Below are 20,354 nucleotides of genomic sequence, written 5' to 3' on the forward strand. Positions count from 1 at the left end.
TGAATTGTTGCTAAATGACTGTGACTCACATTTAAATGAGCCCCATGAGTCATAGTGGGTTAATATTCTAAAATCAGTCATTAGGTTCGGATAGTATCGACACGACTAAAACCAGGTAACCAGGATAGATAAACATGTTTAGGCACGACAACATAAAAGATTCAAAATGCAAATGTATAATTTCAATTAATCAATGGGTTGCCAAATATTTGCAGACACTTGATTTTATTTATCCAGTGGGAATTTGAGGAGAATTAACAATGTAGTTGTACATTTTATGTCAGAATAACCAAAAAAAAACAACAACAAAAAAAACAGATGATATGTAAAATCTTTCTTTGAAAACTCTAATGAAACGAAGAGGTGCTAGAGGCTGTAATATTAACGAGGCCCGGCTGCTCGGTGCTTCCTTTCATAGATTGAACATAGAAATATAGCATGCAAGAGTCTGTGCTAGATTGAATGAAATTATTAAAAAGATCTCTTTGGGGCATTTCCATCTATACAGTGCCCGTTTAAAAAAATTGTATTCTTAAAGGGACACTGTGTAGCTAGAATTAAACAGACACATTTTTTATATAAATAATGCACACACATTTATGCTGTGTTAAGTATTTAGAGTGGAAACATTATCCCTAAATTCTGTTCCTTGTAAATATTAACTATACATATTTTAAGATTAATAAATGTAACTTAACAGAGATAAACTCTTCCTCCATGACCTTTGCAAACTGTAAAAAAAAAAGAAAGAATAATATTTTCAGTTAGGAGATTAATATATTTTATTAATTCCTCATAATAATTAAATCAATTGTAAAAATAACCTAAACCATGGTAATTCTGTTGTTTTGTATTAAATTTAAGAAAGACAATATCAACTTTTAAATTTTTGCTCATTTATAAATCTCTCCGTTGTTGAAATATATGCAAGATTAAAGGTCGACCCCATTAAAATTTTACATCAGCCTATAAAAATAACTTCAATAAACAATTAGGAGAAAACTTAATTGTATTCTTCATTAAGTATTTTCTATTAGTGGCCTTGTGGACAATCTATATATATATATCTATATATCATTATTATAGGATGGATGGGGTTTGAGTGCTGATACTAAATATGTGACGCTGACATTACACAGTTACATAGTTACATAGCTGAAAAGAGACATGCGTCCATCAAGGTCAGCCTTTCTCACTTCGGCTTTTGCTGTTAATCCAAAAGACATAAAAAAAAAGTCTGAAGCGCTTCCAATTTTGTCAACAAACTAGGAATAAAATCCTTCTTGACCCCATAATTGCAGTCAGATCTCTCATTGGATCAAGAAGCTATTACCCCACTAATTAGAAATGATATCCCCGAACATTAAGTTGTTGCAAGTATTAAGTCATTTGCTCTTCAAACATCTGTATGGAGAATTCCACATCCTTATTGTTTTAACAGTAAAAAGCCCTTTACTTAGCATTATACTAAATTTCCTTTCTTCCAGTCTAAATGCATGACCTAGTGAAGGGATAGGCAACCATCAGCACTCCAGATGTTGTGGACTAAATATCCCACAATGCTCTTACAGCCATAACGTTGGCAAATCATCATGGGCGGTGTAATCCAAAACATCTGGAGTGCCGAAGGTTGCCTTCTCCTGATCCTAGTATTCTATATATAGCCCTGTTTTTGAATAGATTTCCAGACAATGGTTTGTACTGGCCCCCCAAATATATTTGTATAATGTTATCATATCCCCTCTGAGTCGCCAGTTTTCCAAACTAAAGAGATTTCCATTTTTTTACCTTTCTTCATAACTAAAATGCTCCATTCCTTTTATCAATTTTGTAGCTCCTCTCTGAACTTTTTTCTAGTGCTGTGATATCCTTCTTTAGAACAGGTGCCCAAAATTGCACAGCATATTCAAGGTGTGGTTTTACCAGCGATTTATAAAGAGGCAAAATTATATTTTCATCTCGAGAATTTATGCCCCTATTTATACATGACAAAACCTTACTGGCTTTAGCAACTGCAGATTGACATTGCATATTGCTGCCTAATTTGTTGTCTATAAAAATTCCCAAATCCTTCTCGTGTGTGCTTATCCCTAATTCACTAGCATTTAGGATGTAAGTTGCTTGTGCATTCTTAACCCTAAAGTGCATAACTTTGCATTTCTCTACATTTAATTTCATCTGCTATTGGAATGCCCAGTCCCCCAATCTATTTAAATCCCTCTGCAGCAAAGCAATATCCTGCTCACAGAGTGTCATCTGCAAACACTGAAACATGGCTCTCAATGCCTGTTTCAAAACAATTTATAAACGTTAAATAGAAGCGGTACAGTGCTGTACAATTTATCCATTTAATTCCTGCATTAGATGCCATTTCGTTTCCAGGCCAGATCTATATTCTATTATGTGCTTTATATTTCTGGAACATATTGATGATAGAAACAGAATATCCTACCAAGTACACTGCTCCAGAACGAAAGGAATGTTGCACTTCCAGTTACACTACTGGGTGCAGCTGGGTTCATTCTCCTGGTTTTGATAACAAAAGTTTGTCCTGTTTTCTCGTTAGTTGGTCCTTTAACTTCAATGTCCACAAAGTGCCAGTTTGGGATGCTAGATAAAAACAGATACAATTTCATTAGAATGATATTTCCCGAACAACCAATAGAGGGCAGGATCACACCGCTTGGAACCATTATCAACAGTTGGTTAAATAAAATTCAAAAAAATAGACGTTTATTTTCTGAATGTACTTTGCCACATGGTTCTGTGGTCTTTGGTTGTGTAGGTGAAATATAATCGCAGTAATACATGCAGTTTCATACAAAGTAATTTCCATTATTTAGACACAAAATAATATACATAGTACAAACTAAATAATATCTGAAATAATATAATTACCAATACACAAATCAAAAGCTGTTTAAACTGAAATAGTTATTTAATTACCAATTGTTATTCTTAATTGCTTAATTTCCCTAAAAATAAAGTAACTGGTGTCTATATGTAAAAATATTATCTTTAAAACTATTAGTTACACAGTCTCTCTCATTGAGGTCATAATGTCATTAAAATAATTTGGAAGTCAGATCACTCTGAGAAATCTTGGGGTCCTGGGCCAACAGAGAAGAGCCCTCCGTCTCATCAATATGACATGTATTAAGGATTTTGGAGTTTCGGTTTGTTTAGGTTTTTTTTTTCTGGACATTAGAATTATTTTTTTTAAATATTCTATTCCTCACCTGGGATCAGCGATTAAGATTCCAATCACCTTATCAAAGCCAAGCGTGTGGGCTGCCATGCAGGCGGCTGCCATGGTGTTAACATTGTTTGGTGCCAGCGGACACAGACCTCGTACAGGGCCTTCATACAGAACCGACCGCTCATTTATTGCCTGTTTATTCTTCTCCACCAGGGGGCCGGTGAGTTTAAAGCTATCCGGATGTTTCGTCATGGTGATTTTGAGGCCCTACGAGTAAAAAAATACATAATATATCAATGATGATATAAAATACAAAAACAGTCACATCGCAGTATACAAAAAAAGAAATCCAATAGAAAATGACAAATGATACATTGTAGAATTCTGAAAACTACATGCATAGTTTGATAGTTCTATTGGTTGATATTTTGCATTAACGAGGGTCTGTCATCTTTAAAATATTTGTATCATTATAGAAAATTGGGAATAATCTATATTTCAGAAATGATCATTGAATGATCAAACATTACTTCATAGATAATGATTTGGGGTTTTCTTCCCATGAGTCTCGGCACCTGGGAGTCACAGAGCAGAAAACCCACCCGCCTCTTTACAGAAAGCCCACCCAACCCAGCCATTGTCCCCAAAGGATGCCCACACCAACCCAAGTGACCCCATAACGGTACCTGTCATGAACAGCCTCCAATTGCACGGCCCCTGTGTGAAACCAGGCAAGAGAAGCATCTACTTCCAGGATACGAAGGCTCCCCCTAGTTGGCGCTCGCCTATACCCAGGGAAGCACTCATTAATTACTTCCGTTGCGGTACCACACTTATGTTGTTAACATTCTAATTGATTGGTGTGACGGGTGGGAAGCTGTTCACGAATGCTCCCCTTGGTTGACGTTCATCTATACAAACTGGCAGCCACTCAGGGGGTGGCACACATCAAGGCTTCCCTTGCATTTTTGGCATCAGGTCGAGGTGAGAACGTTCTAATGAGCGTTCTAAATGGGTTAATGGGATGGTCCCCGTTCGGGAGGTGAATGGATTTCCTTTGTGGAGGCACTCCCGAAAGGGGAGCAGGCATTTTGCATTAACACACAGGATAGTATACATCATAAAGACAGGCAGAATACACGAACAACCGAGGTTCCTTCACAGTAACAAAATATCCACCAGATTATGTCCGATTTCACCGCACAATATATAGTCTGTACACTGAAATGATTATATTTACCTTTATGGAAATGAAATAGCAAATTATAAAATAAGCAGTACTTGAATGGGGTCTGATGCCCTGAACTCGTTTTGAGAACAATGTGCTTTTTGGCAAAGCTGGGGACCCTTACATCACACGATCGTCATTTAATATTTTCACTGCTATTAGTTTGGTATTTAGATAAATATTCAGATGGACTCTTACTGTGCAGTAGTAAGTTAGTCCTCAGTATTTATTTGTTGTTTTTTCTTTGGGGAGTTTCATTACCCTGGGCTGTCTACTTAAAAAAATATGTACATGTGAGGTGTGATTCAGAGATTTATGACAGATACGGTGTTACAATGTCACTATTGATACATTGATACATGTCCCTATAACTTGCAAATAAAAAAAAGCTAAGAACATGTTAACATTGGGTATTTCTAAACTCAGGACAAAATTTAGAAACTATTTAGCATGGGTGTTTTTTGGCCGTTGTAGATGCGTTACAGATTTTGGGGGTCAAAGTTAGAAAAAGTGTGTTTTTAAAAACAAATCCATCATATTTTATAATTTATTTTATAGTAAATTTTATGGTTTGTTAAAAATAATTGTATTTTTAGAAATGCAATTTATTGGCGAGAAAAACGGTACATAATGTGTGGGTACAGTAAATGAGTAAGAGGAAAATTACAGCTAAAAACACCGCAAAAATGTAAAAACAGCCCTGGTCCCAAACGGTAAAAAAATGTAAAATACGGTATGGTCACTAAGGGGTTAAAGAGTTACTACAAGCATCTTGTAGTGGTTGTGATGTTAGGAGTACCCTGGCCCATACCCTGGCAAGGGGCAAACCGTTTAGCAACAATTTGCCCCCTTACCAGGGTAGTTACTGGGCTCCAATGTTCTATTGTGGCCCAGTGACAGAAGCAGTGGGTGTCCCAGTTTTTGGACACTCGGTATGTCTGATATAAGCCTTATTATAATAGACTGCTTTCACCCCTGGGAAGCCTGTTTAGTCTCCTCTGTTCAGTTGATCCAGAAAACTTGCACAACTGTTATTTTGGCCACACGTAGACTTCTACGGTGTGCCGTGTTTGAAATCCTTCTTAGTACACTGTGATAAATAATTGTGATCGTAAAGTTAATAATTTAATTTAACTAAGGTTTCATGTGAGGCTTTTTTTAAGGTAATTTCTTCTACTACTAAGCATTGGACGCTGTAAGTAATTTATACGTTTTAATAATCCTGTTCTGAAATAATCCGATACTCCAGTAAATACCTTCTGTTCCAAATGCTGAGTTTCAATTCTATACCTACCATCTCTCCATGTCATCTCATAGCTACCCCATCTGTTTACATCCACTGGTGTTGGTTCTCAATGTTGACATTTTTCGAATTTGACTTTTTGGGTCTACAAATTGCAATCCCATCATTTTTACAACTAACTTATCAATTTTGTGAATACACCACAGGTCTGATCTGAGATCACCAGAAAATCACCAAACAAATTACCCTTTTTATGGCTATAGCCATGAAATAGATTGAAGATATATGCCCTTCTGCATTACTTGATCCCCCAAACTATTTTACTTTTGGAAGAGCAAGGTATATCACTGTAAATTCATGCGCTATTGCCTATGCAATGAGCGTAAGACATCGGGGTACTCAGAGTGCACGTTTAAGGTCTAAATAGGTCTAAATAGTGTAGACCACAAATCTATCATTCACTCCACAGTTCCCATAAAAGTTGTCATCTTTTTTCAGTTTTTGCAAATACGTTGATGTTATTTATTTTTTGTGTTCATACTTTAAGTGTTCCTCTGTCTGCCATTTTCTGAATATCTTCTCCACCCCAAAAGGCACCGCTTGGAATATATAGCGTGTGTCCAGAACGCTTGGCGATTTCTCTAAGCTTTATTTCTGTAGTTTGATCAGCTAGAGCCGTAGGAGATCCAACCTGCATGAAAAGATAAATCGTCATGTGTTGATTTTTAGGAATCTAAAAAAATGCAATTATTTACTTCGTGCAAAATTATAGTGTGTTTATTAAGGCACTTTGTAAAATAGAATTCCTTGATAAGACATTAGAATGTATGAACTGTCGCACTGTAGACTAAATCATTAAACTCATAATCTATAGAAAACTCCCCATCTACACATAATAGGTAAAGGTTTAATGAAGAACTTGCTATAAAGTCAAAACAGAAAAAAAAAAAAAAAAAGTGTGATGAAAGACTAAAACTGTTATCTATAGATCTGATTGATCACAAAAACAGAGCTATTTACTAAAGCTGGAGAAATTGCAAAGATTATTCATACGTTTAGGCCACAATAGCTAAACTGAAAATCTGGCTATGAAACATTTTCCAATCTGACAGTTTGTGGGCTAAAATGTGAATAACCCTGCATATCTTACGGTATCATTATGGTAAAGAACTTAAAATAGATCCGATTCACTGTTTCCCCCTCAGTCCTGTTACACCACCAAATGTTGTAAGAAAAACAATTTACCAGGAAATTTGATGAAGAAATAAATGCTTCTCCGTAGTCTTTCACTATACATGGGTGAGCCACTTCTACTATCAGATCTGCACAGCTGAAAAAGGAATGAGTTTGAATGAAAATAATTTTATACACAGTTGCAAACCTCCACAAGCATACCGCCCAAGTGTTCTTATTCAGGAGTGACAGTCCTGATTGTGGGTCTACAACAAATAAAATGACAATTTTGCTTGCTTTTCCAAAAATGAATTTAGAACAAGACCATTATGTATATATAGATATATAGGTTACTGTTACTGCTATTAGCCTATGGTAGACACTCAGACACACCAATTATGTGAAGAAGGGGCACTATTCTCCTACTTCTCCTCGATATTACCTAGAGTTGGCAGGGGTATCAGTCTCCTACCTCCCAGCTAATATTACCTAAAGATGTCAGGGGTAAAAGTCTATTAACTACCCTCAATATTACCCAGAGATGGCAGGGGCACCAGTCTATTACATCCCCTCAATATTACCTAAAGATGGCAGATGCATCCCCTTGATATTACCTAGAGAGGGCAGGGGCACCAGTCAATAACCTCCCCTCCATATTGCCTAAAGATGGCAAGGGCACCAGTCTCCTACCTCTCCTCGATATTGCCTAAAGATGGCAGGGGCACCAGTCTCCCACCATACTACCTATCTATGAAGGGATACATAGCTTTCCTGCTTTTTGTTCTAGGCTACCAAAAGACATTCAGGTCACAAGGGTCACTGGTTTCTTGCTGCACCCTCTATATGGCTTATAGCTATTGCACCCTATTATCAGTGTCAGTTTGCAGCATTTAAATACCCAATATAATGATGCATAGTAGCCGATATAATAATGCCTGTCCATTATAACCCACTTTCTTTCCACCTCCAGCATGGCAGACTAAATACGAGACCCGATCCCATGTGATGTCAGGAACACAGACTAGCATGGTCATGCACACATTTCATTTCCTGGAGAGCTAGCATGGAGCTAGAAATGTTTGATATTTCGAGGTACGCTAGCCCTGCATTGCTCAGCAGCAAGTGATAGCAGTTGCAAACGTAATCATGTGGGTGACAGTACATGATTTGCAAGGCATTCTGGGCGTGCAGTAAATATACAATATTTCAGAACTTTAGACAGGTATATAGAATGTGAATCTTATGAAAATTATGTAAAGCATCATGTTACATTGTGCTAAATACCGTTGAGTAAATTGGGAGAGATCTTGGAGCTGGAGATCATCTGACACCTTTCCCTTCATCTTCTCCGTACTCCGGTTCCAAACAAATGCTAGTTCCAGATTGTACTGATCACCTTCTCCTAGGATCTGGCTCACCAAATACTCACCTGAGAGTCACCAGGAAAATACAGAATGACAAGGAGAGATCGAATAAGGAGGGGATTTGAGAAGAAAATTATCACGAATGAGAATGAAAAGATTTAACATTCAGGATTAAAACCCAGAGATAATACTCAGGTAGGACATTTGCAGAGTGACATACATAGGGAAGCGTGCAGGGATAGCAGTGAGGTGACATTGAATGAAAGCCATCATAATGAGACAGTCAGAGTACATTGTGGGACATTCTAAGTGAAAGTAAAAAAAATCTCAAAATTTAGGTCAAAGTGGCCAAATCGAAAATATGAGGGGACACTCACAGCATTATTCAATAAAGAGTTAAGTATAAAGAATTCAGAGTTATTGTCAAATTCATCAATATAACTGAACTGGAAGAATTCTCCAATTTAGCTATGCTCTCAGTTTGGCTAGTTTTTACCTTAAATTTGAATTCCTGACACTTCTCACTTTAGTGAATAAATCTGTAAGTAATAGCACACATGAGGGGACACTCGGTAATAGCACACATGAGGGGACACTCGGTAATAGCGCACATGAGCGGACACTCAGTAATAGCACACATGAGGGGACACTCGGTAATAACACACATGAAGAGACACACGGTAATAGCACACATGAAGGGACACTCGGTAATAGCGCACATGAGCGGACACACGGTAATAACACACATGAGGGGACACTCGGTAATAGCACACATGAGCGGACACACGGTAATAACACACATGAGCGGACACTCGGTAATAGCACACATGAGCGGACACTCGGTAATAGCACACATGAGGGGACACTCGGTAATAACACACATGAAGGGACACACGGTAATAGCACACATGAGCGGACACTCGGTAATAGCACACATGAGCGGACACTCGGTAATAGCACACATGAGCGGACACTCGGTAATAGCACACATGAAGGGACACACGGTAATAGCACACATGAGGGGACACTCGGTAATAGCACACATGAGGGGACACTCGGTAATAGCACACATGAGCGGACACTCGGTAATAGCACACATGAGGGGACACTCGGTAATAGCACACATGAGGGGACACTCGGTAATAGCACACATGAGCGGACGCTCGGTAATAGCACACATGAGGGGACACACGGTAATAGCACACATGAGCGGACACTCGGTAATAGCACACATGAGCGGACACTCGGTAATAGCACACATGACCGGACACACGGTAATAGCGCACATGAGCGGACACACGGTAATAGCACACATGAGCGGACACACGGTAATAGCACACATGAGCGGACACATGGTAATAGCGCACATGCGGGGACACACGGTAATAGCACACATGAGGGGACACACGGTAATAGCACACATGAGCGGACACACGGTAATAGCACACATGAGGGGACACTCGGTAATAGCACACATGAGGGGACACTCGGTAATAGCGCACATGAGCGGACACTCGGTAATAGCACACATGAGGGGACACTCGGTAATAACACACATGAAGGGACACACGGTAATAGCACACATGAGCGGACACTCGGTAATAGCACACATGAGCAGACACTCGGTAATAGCACACATGAGCGGACACACGGTAATAGCACACATGAGGGGACACTCGGTAATAGCACACATGAGCGGACACTCGGTAATAGCACACATGAGGGGACACTCGGTAATAGCACACATGAGGGGACACTCGGTAATAGCACACATGAGCGGACGCTCGGTAATAGCACACATGAGGGGACACACGGTAATAGCACACATGAGCGGACACTCGGTAATAGCACACATGAGCGGACACACGGTAATAGCACACATGAGCGGACACTCGGTAATAGCACACATGAGCGGACACTCGGTAATAGCACACATGAGCGGACACACGGTAATAGCACACATGAGCGGACACACGGTAATAGCGCACATGCGGGGACACACGGTAATAGCACACATGAGGGGACACACGGTAATAGCACACATGAGCGGACACTCGGTAATAGCACACATGAGCGGACACTCGGTAATAGCACACATGAGCGGACACTCGGTAATAGCACACATGAGGGGACACTCGGTAATAGCACACATGAGGGGACACTCGGTAATAGCACACATGAGCGGACGCTCAGTAATAGCACACATGAGGGGACACACGGTAATAGCACACATGAGCGGACACTCTGTAATAGCACACATGAGCGGACACACGGTAATAGCACACATGAGCGGACACTCGGTAATAGCACACATGAGGGGACACTCGGTAATAGCACACATGAGCGGACGCTCGGTAATAGCACACATGAGGGGACACACGGTAATAGCACACATGAGCGGACACACGGTAATAGCACACATGAGCGGACACTCGGTAATAGCACACATGAGCGGACACTCGGTAATAGCACACATGAGCGGACACACGGTAATAGCACACATGAGCGGACACACGGTAATAGCGCACATGCGGGGACACACGGTAATAGCACACATGAGGGGACACACGGTAATAGCACACATGAGCGGACACTCGGTAATAGCACACATGAGCGGACACTCGGTAATAGCACACATGAGCGGACACACGGTAATAGCACACATGAGCGGACACACGGTAATAGCGCACATGCGGGGACACACGGTAATAGCACACATGAGGGGACACACGGTAATAGCACACATGAGCGGACACACGGTAATAGCACACATGAGCGGACACTCGGTAATAGCACACATGAGCGGACACACGGTAATAGCGCACATGCGGGGACACACGGTAATAGCACACATGAGGGGACACACGGTAATAGCACACATGAGCGGACACACGGTAATAGCACACATGAGCGGACACTCGGTAATAGCACACATGAGCGGACACACGGTAATAGCACACATGAGCGGACACTCGGTAATAGCGCACATGAGGGGACACACGGTAATAGCACACATGAGGGGACACACGGTAATAGCACACATGAGCGGACACACGGTAATAGCACACATGAGCGGACACTCGGTAATAGCGCACATGAGGGGACACACGGTAATAGCACACATGAGGGGACACACGGTAATAGCACACATGAGCGGACACTCGGTAATAGCACACATGAGCGGACACTCGGTAATAGCACACATGAGCGGACACACGGTAATAGCGCACATGAGCGGACACACGGTAATAGCACACATGAGCGGACACACGGTAATAGCACACATGAGCGGACACACGGTAATAGCGCACATGCGGGGACACACGGTAATAGCACACATGAGGGGACACACGGTAATAGCACACATGAGCGGACACACGGTAATAGCACACATGAGCGGACACTCGGTAATAGCACACATGAGCGGACACTCGGTAATAGCACACATGAGCGGACACACGGTAATAGCACACATGAGCGGACACACGGTAATAGCGCACATGCGGGGACACACGGTAATAGCACACATGAGGGGACACACGGTAATAGCACACATGAGCGGACACACGGTAATAGCACACATGAGCGGACACTCGGTAATAGCACACATGAGCGGACACACGGTAATAGCGCACATGCGGGGACACACGGTAATAGCACACATGAGGGGACACACGGTAATAGCACACATGAGCGGACACACGGTAATAGCACACATGAGCGGACACTCGGTAATAGCACACATGAGCGGACACACGGTAATAGCACACATGAGTGGACACTCGGTAATAGCGCACATGAGGGGACACACGGTAATAGCACACATGAGGGGACACACGGTAATAGCACACATGAGCGGACACACGGTAATAGCACACATGAGCGGACACTCGGTAATAGCGCACATGAGGGGACACACGGTAATAGCACACATGAGGGGACACACGGTAATAGCACACATGAGCGGACACACGGTAATAGCACACATGAGCGGACACTCGGTAATAGCGCGCATGAGGGGACACACGGTAATAGCACACATGAGGGGACACACGGTAATAGCACACGTGAGCGGACACTCGGTAATAGCACACATGAGGGGACACACGGTAATAGCACACATGAGGGACACTCAGTAATAACACACATGAGCGGACACTCGGTAATAGCACACATGAGGGGACACACGGTAATAGCACACATGAGGGGACACTCGGTAATACCAGACATGAGGGACACTCGGTAATAGCACACATGAGGGACACTCTGTAATAGCACACATTAGGGGACACTAGGTAACAACACACATGAGGGACACTCGGTAATAGCACACATGAGGGACACTTGGTAATAGCACACATGAGGGGACACTCGGTAATAGCACACATGAGGGGACACACGGTAATACCAGACATGAGGGGACACACGGTAATACCAGACATGAGGGGACACACGGTAATAGCACACATGAGCGGACACTCGGTAATAGCACACATGAGGGGACACTCGGTAATAGCACACATGAGGGGACACACGGTAATAGCACACATGAGGGGACACACGGTAATAGCACACATGAGGGGACACTCGGTAATAGCACACATGAGGGGACACTCGGTAATACCAGACATGAGGGACACTCGGTAATACCAGACATGAGGGACACTCGGTAATAGCACACATGAGGGGACACACGGTAATAGCACACATGAGGGGACACTCGGTAATACCAGACATGAGGGACACTCTGTAATAGCACACATTAGGGGACACTAGGTAATAACACACATGAGGGACACTCGGTAATAGCACACATGAGGGACACTCGGTAATAGCACACATGAGGGGACACTCCGTAATACCAGACATGAGGGGACATGAGGTAATACCAGACATGAGGGGACATTCAGTAATACCAGACATGAGGGGACATTCGGTAATACCAGACATGAGGGGACATTCGGTAATAGCACACATGAGGGGACACTCTGTAATACCAGACATGAGGGGACATTCGGTAATACCAGATATGACGTGACATTCGGTAATACCAGACATGAGGGGACATTCGGTAATAGCACACATGAGGGGACACTCGGTAATAGCACACATGAGGGGACATTCGGTAATAGCACACATGAGGGGACACTAGGTAAAAACACACATGAGGGGACACTAGGTAATAACACACATGAGGGGACACTCAGTAATACCAGACATGAGGGGACACTCGGTAATACCAGACATGAGGGGACACACGGTAATAGCACACATGAAGGACACTCGGTAATAGCACACATGAGGGGACACACGGTAATAGCACACATGAGAGGACACTTGGTAATAACACACATGAGGGGACACTCAGTAATACCAGACATGAGGGGACACTCGGTAATACCAGGCATGAGGGGGACACTCGGTAATAGCACACATGAGGGACACTCGGTAATAGCACACATGAGGGGGACACGGTAATAGCACACATGAGAGGACACTCGGTAATAGCACACATGAGGGGGCACTCGGTAATAGCACACATTAGGGGACACTAGGTAATAACACACATGAGGGGACACTAGGTAATAACACACATGAGGGGACTCTCAGTAATACCAGACATGAGGGGACACTCGGTAATACCAGACATGAGGGGACATGAGGTAATACCAGACATGAGGGGACATTCGGTAATACCAGACATGAGGAGACATTCGGTAATACCAGACATGAGGGGACATTCGGTAATAGCACACATGAGGGGACACTCTGTAATACCAGACATGAGGGGACATTCGGTAATACCAGACATGAGGGGACATTCGGTAATAGCACACATGAGAGGACACTCTGTAATACCAGACATGAGGGGCACTTGGTAACAGGCTACATGAGGGGTTACTTGGTAATAGCACACATGAGGGGACACTCGGTTTTAGCACACTCGGAAATACTAGACATGAGGGGACACTCGGTAAAAGCACATATTAGGGGACACTCGGTAATAACACACGGGGGGACACTCAGTAATAGCACACATGAGGGGACACTCAGTAATAGGATACATGAGAGGACACTTGGTAATACCAGACATGAGGGAACACTCGGTAACAGGCTACATGAGGGGTTACTTGGTAATTGCACACATGAGGCGACACTCGGTATTAGCACACATTAGGGTACACTCAGTAATACTAGACATGAGGGGACACTTGGTAATAGCACACATTAAGGGACACTCAGTAATAGCACACATGAGGGGACACTCGGTATTAGCACACATTTGAGGACACTTGGTAATAACACGCATGAGGGGAAACTCAGTAATAGCACACATGAGGGGACACTCGATGGTAATAAGATCTTACCTATATGGCCATACCCTACAATTCCGACTCTCCATTTTTTTTCTTGCAACATGTTTGAATCTTTGATATTTATAAATGTGCATCTGTGAGGACAACCTGCATGGAATCCCAAACTGTGCCTGGAGTGAGATTTGGGATCATATCATAAGTATTAATAAAAAACTAAACAAAAGTCTAAATGTAATTCATTGTTCAAAACCTGGAAACTGAACGTGCTTTTGAAACTCTGCTTTATAGACGTTTTATATTATTAATAGCCAAGGCAGAGTGACGTGTGTGGTGAAAATAACAGTGCGATCACCTTATCCACCCCCTGTTAGCAGTAAAGTGGTGCCGTTTATGGGAAAGGAATAAAAATGGAGGGAGTGGACACTTTTCCACAAAGTAGTATTCTGTGGTTTTAATGCTTGCTTAAAAACACTAAATCAGAACATTACTCAGTCTTTACTTATCTATTTTATATAACTGAGACAAATAAGAAAAAAAAAAAACTTATAATACTGGGAGATGACGATTGCCCGTTGATGATGTCCAAGGTCAAAAAAGATTCAAGTAATAGTGAACAATTACTTGTAATCACAAAATACCAAATTGTTCAAATACAATGATATTTGCTAAACTATTCTAAAAACCTCAATAACATTTTATAATAGATTTATTAAGTTGTCAAAACAAAAAATAGCCAGTAGAGGGCAGCCTATAACAACTTGTTAAACTGAGCATGGGCAGCTGTTTCTGTTGAATTATACTGAAAAACAGGGACACATTTTTAGGGGGTGCAACTCTAGGTGTGCTCAGGAATAAAGCCGTTCGAGGATGTTTTATATGATGTTATTATGCACTGATAACCATCCAAGGAATGAAATACTAATAATTTAGAACAAAATTAAAGGTGCATTTTTATACACACTAATAACAATTTAAATTTAAGAAGGTATTATCATTATGGCGATTATTATCATTTTTTTATAAAGCACAACCCTATCCAGAAGTTCTGTAAAATGAATCGGTAAACATAGAAATTACTATGATTTAAAATATATATATATTTAGATGCTCTATTACGCTTTTATACTTAGACACACTTTAAAAGAGGGATTGAGATATTTGGGTCCACAATAGAGAATGTCCCTCTTTAAAGGGGACACTTGAAAGGTTTTTACCAGGATTATCAGACAATAAAGTACTCACCTATTCATCAAGTAAAGAGCAATATATAGTTATTTAAGGTTACAGGATACACCCATACATAAGGACTGAGGGTGGAAGACCATCATCGCTGTACGTCCATATTAAATAAAAGGGGTTTCCCTCGTATAAGTAATTGAGGATATATTTTTTCTGATAATCCTGACAGCGCTTTACATCTGATAACAGTGACTGCTTGGCAAGCTGTCAAGGCTGAACTATGGAAAATCTGTTTGAAAAGTTGTTATAAACTGACCCCTAGTGACCATTTTTAGATATGACAATTCAACAGATATTTCTAGTGATTAGTTGAAATGATATTTGTTCTCAAATTATTTAAACTAGTATTGTTTTTTGTTGTTTTTTTCAAAACTACAGTGTATGTCAATATTTAATATGTACATAGATAACTTCACAGATTTTACATCACACACAACTAATGTTTTTTGAAGGCATTGCCAGATACACATTCAGTGTGGTTAAAAATTAATCTCGCCCGGGTTCATGCATTACTGACGCACTATTCCTCTCCACATGGCTTTAACTCTTTAGGAGATACTGACTGTTTGTTGTTCTCAATGAGATATATCATTATATATATAGGAGTTGGCTTCACACAATGATAAAAAAACAGCTGACAATGAAATTAACAGATTTCCCTGTATTCAATGACACATGCTATAGAGTTTCTTAATCCCTGCCATACACGAACATTGACTGTCAAGATTTATTTTAAAAAATAGATTAAAAACCTATAGGAGATCAACACCCATTCAATGATCACCGCTGGTTTAACGGTAGCGTAATACAGTCGATGTAACCCAACATTCATTCAATGATCACCGCTGGTTTAACGGTAGCTTAATACAGTCAATGTAACACAACACCCATTCAATGATCACCGCTGTTTTAACGGTAGCTTAATATAGTCAATGTAACCCAACACCCACTCAGGGCCGTCTTTAGCGCGGGGCAAAGGGGGCAGCTGCCCCGGGCCCAGTTGCTCCTGGGGGGCTATAGAGCAGCTGCCCCATGGGCCCCGTGATTTGAGCAGCCCCCATGTACCCGGCGGTGCAGCTGCACAGAGCCGCACCAGCCCGCCAACTAAGGAGGCCCTCCGGGTGGCCCATGCACTAAGGGCCACCCGGTAAGCATGTGTGAGCAGGGGCCTGGTCGGGCGCTGTGACGCTTAAACAGCGCGACCTGGCCCCTTCTTGTACCGGCTGGGAGGAAGTGAGTGCTGCGCGTCACTTCCTCCCACTGGAGATAATAGCCGCGCGGGAGGAGAAAGGCTGGAGTAGGGGAGTTCCAGAGGAGAACTCCCATCTGCCTCAGCCTGCCACTGGACCCCAGGGAAACCACCCTCAAGGATAAGGTAAGAACCTGGATGGTGGCTAAATGTGTGTGTGTCAGTAGTATGTCTGTGTGTGACAGTATGTTTGTGTGTCAGTATGTTTGTGTGTGTGTGTGTCAGTATGTCTGTGTGTGTATGTCAGTATGTCTGTGTGTGTATGTCAGTGTCTGTGTGTGTGTATGTCAGTATGTCTGTGTGTGTGTATGTCAGTGTCTGTGTGTCAGTATGTGTGTGTTTGTATGTCAGTATGTCTGTGTGTGTGTATGTCAGTGTCTGTGTGTGTGTGTCAGTATGTCTGTGTGTGTGTGTGTGTCAGTATGTATGTGTGTCAGTATGTATGTGTGTGTGTATGTCAGTATGTCTGTGTGTGTGTGTGTCAGTATGTCTGTGTGTGTGTGTGTGTGTGTGTATGTCAGTATGTCTGTGTGCGTGTGTGCGTGTGTGTCAGTATGTTTGTGTGTGTGTGTATGTCAGTATGTCTGTGTGTATGTCAGTGTGTGTGTGTGTGTCAGCATGCCTGTCAGTGTGTATGTTGGTATGCCTGTGTGTGTCAGTATGTCTGTGTGTGTCAGTATCCCCGTGTGTGTATATACATCTGTCAGTGTATGTGTCTGTGTGTGTGTTTCAGTATATCTGTCAGTGTGTCTGTGTGTATTTGTATGTATGTATGTGTGTGTGTCAGTATGTCTGAATGTATATAAGTATATATTTGTGTGTCAGTGTATATGTGTCAGTATATATCTGCGAATGTTTTAATATATCTGTCTGTGTGTGAATGTGTCAGAAGGTCTGTCAGTGTGATTGGGGGTTGGGCGTAATTGGGGGGGGGGGAAGGGGCAGGGCCTAGGGGGCCCAAGAAAATGCTTTGCCCAGGGTCCTATTCATATTATAGACGGCCCTGCATCCATTCAATGATCACCGCTGGTTTAACGATAGCTTAATACAGTCAATGTAACCCAACACCCATTCAATGATCACCACTGGTTTAACGGTAGCTTAATACAGTCAATGTTACCCTACACCCATTCAGTGATCACCACTGGTTTAACGGTAGCTTAATACAGTCAATGTAACCCAACACCCATTCAATGATCACCGCTGGTTTAATGGTAGCTTAATACAGTCAATGTAACCCAACATTCATTCAATGATCACCACTGGTTTAACGGTAGCTTAATACAGTCAATGTAACCCAACACCCATTCAATGATCACCACTGGTTTAACGGTAGCTTAATACAGTCAATGTAACCCAACACCCATTCAATGATCACCACTGGTTTAACGGTAGCTTAATACAGTCAATGTAACCCAACACCCATTCAATGATCACCATTGGTTTAACGGTAGCTTAATACAGTCAATGTAACCCAACTCCCATTCAGTGATCACCACTGGTTTAACGGTAGCTTAATACAGTCAATGTAACCCAACACCCATTCAATGATCACCACTGGTTTAACGGTAGCTTAATACAGTCAATGTTACCCTACACCCATTCAGTGATCACCACTGGTTTAACGGTAGCTTAATACAGTCAATGTAACCCAACACCCATTCAATGATCACCGCTGGTTTAATGGTAGCTTAATACAGTCAATGTAACCCAACATTCATTCAATGATCACCACTGGTTTAACGGTAGCTTAATACAGTCAATGTAACCCAACACCCATTCAATGATCACCACTGGTTTAACAGTAGCTTAATGCAGTCAATGTAACCCAACACCCATTCAATGATCACCATTGGTTTAACGGTAGCTTAATACAGTCAATGTAACCCAACACCCATTCAATGATCACCACTGGTGTAACGATAGATTAATACAGTTAATGTAACCCAAAATAATCCTCCTTATCTCAGTAAATGAAAAATCACCAAATTAAAAACACGCACTTAAATATACATTTATAGACTACTTTGGAAACTCAGAGTTACCATAGAAATCGCAAACGGTCCATTGGAAAAATAAAATGAATAACCACTGAGTTTCCCCAAAAGGCTGCCTGAAAAATGTTCCCTCATCAAGGATGATTATAAGTCAATAACCAGGTAGAGGTCTAATGAATTGCCTCGGTCCTTCCTTCCACTCCATGGCCCATTAAATGTATGTGTTTGCTTGTTTTTTTTTGTAGTGTTTCTGCATTTTTCAGTTCTCAGTTGCAGCAATTAAAAGGTTAAGTTGAGGATGTCGTATCTGTGTAACTGTGTAAGGAGGATGTATGGCACTGATAGCTGAGGGTTTCTGTGGTCAGTTAGCTGTTTTTATTTCTAATTGTTTTTATGTTAAAGCACTATTTACCATGCAGGCAAAGTTTCAGCAAGAGACACTACCGAGCAGTAGTTTTTACTATATATATTATGTACCTGGAATTCTTACAGTGACTATGGTGCTATTTGTAAGCCTAATAGTTCTTAATAAAACTATGATTTCAATTATCAGTTGGCGCTCTCAGTGGTTTTGGTGCTTGGCGTGTTTGTTTAACATGCACTTCAGAATGTATCAATTCGTCTGTTAGTATGGATTGCTGACATATCTAAATATGAGTGATTGTGTGGATGCTGTCAGCAATGTTTTTTAAGTATAATTATTGAAAAGAGCCTGGATGACATTATTTTGGACTCACCTTACTTGCTATAAACACCGTTGAGGTTTCAGGAGTTCAATTTTAGAGAGCAGTCTTCCAGACATTGGTCTCGTATGGAATTCTGGGATATAACTATAAACTTTGGAACTTTGTAGTTAATGATTATCCAAGACATTTAACTTTTGCACTGACACAACCCGATATAGCACACACTGGTAAACCTAAAACCATAGCGTTTATTATAAGAAACATAACCTCTCTGCATAAACATTATAATTCCAATGCAAATAATGCTTAGGTTTAATTCATTTATTAGGTGATTTGCTTTTGTTAATGTTAATGTTTTCTTTAAAAGCCAAACGTAGCAGTAACATGCCCAAAATTGACATGCCCAAAAAGGGAGCATGTCTGCCCAGAGAAATGGAAGGCCAGTCTTGCATGAATGCATGTCAATCATGCAGGTTGGCCAACTATGCAGACAGCACCCTCTAATGATGCACTTGCTCCACGTTTTCTAAGGAATGTCCCCTAGCACTCACATGTCCACTTTTCTCCTTTCCTTCTTACTAGTAGGCAGAAGCTCCTGGTATACAATTTGGGACAGTGAAAAGGAGTATGCTGTGAGTGTAGAAGAAAGGGAAAAATAC

At 41.5% G+C, this 20,354-nt stretch overlaps 1 protein-coding gene across 2 annotated transcripts; it reads right to left on the reverse strand.

Moving 5' to 3' along the window:
- Positions 1-648: 648 nt before the first annotated feature.
- ASPDH (aspartate dehydrogenase domain containing) lies at positions 649-19,825 on the reverse strand. 2 transcript variants are annotated; one of them, XM_063436991.1, is made up of 8 exons: positions 19,747-19,825; positions 14,576-14,694; positions 8,128-8,272; positions 6,916-7,000; positions 6,212-6,361; positions 3,240-3,466; positions 2,453-2,610; positions 649-731 (listed from the first exon to the last, which is right to left on the reverse strand). In XM_063436991.1, exons 2-8 carry the CDS (start codon positions 14,625-14,627, stop codon positions 694-696), a joined length of 855 nt encoding a protein of 284 aa, XP_063293061.1. In that variant the 5' UTR covers positions 14,628-14,694; positions 19,747-19,825; the 3' UTR covers positions 649-693. The 2 variants fall into 2 exon arrangements, with proteins under 2 accessions (XP_063293061.1, XP_063293062.1); XM_063436992.1 differs by having other exon boundaries at positions 655-731; positions 19,752-19,825.
- Positions 19,826-20,354: the final 529 nt, after the last annotated feature.

Source organism: Pelobates fuscus, chromosome 11 (assembly GCF_036172605.1).
Source record: "Pelobates fuscus isolate aPelFus1 chromosome 11, aPelFus1.pri, whole genome shotgun sequence".
Lineage (NCBI taxonomy): Eukaryota > Metazoa > Chordata > Amphibia > Anura > Pelobatidae > Pelobates > Pelobates fuscus.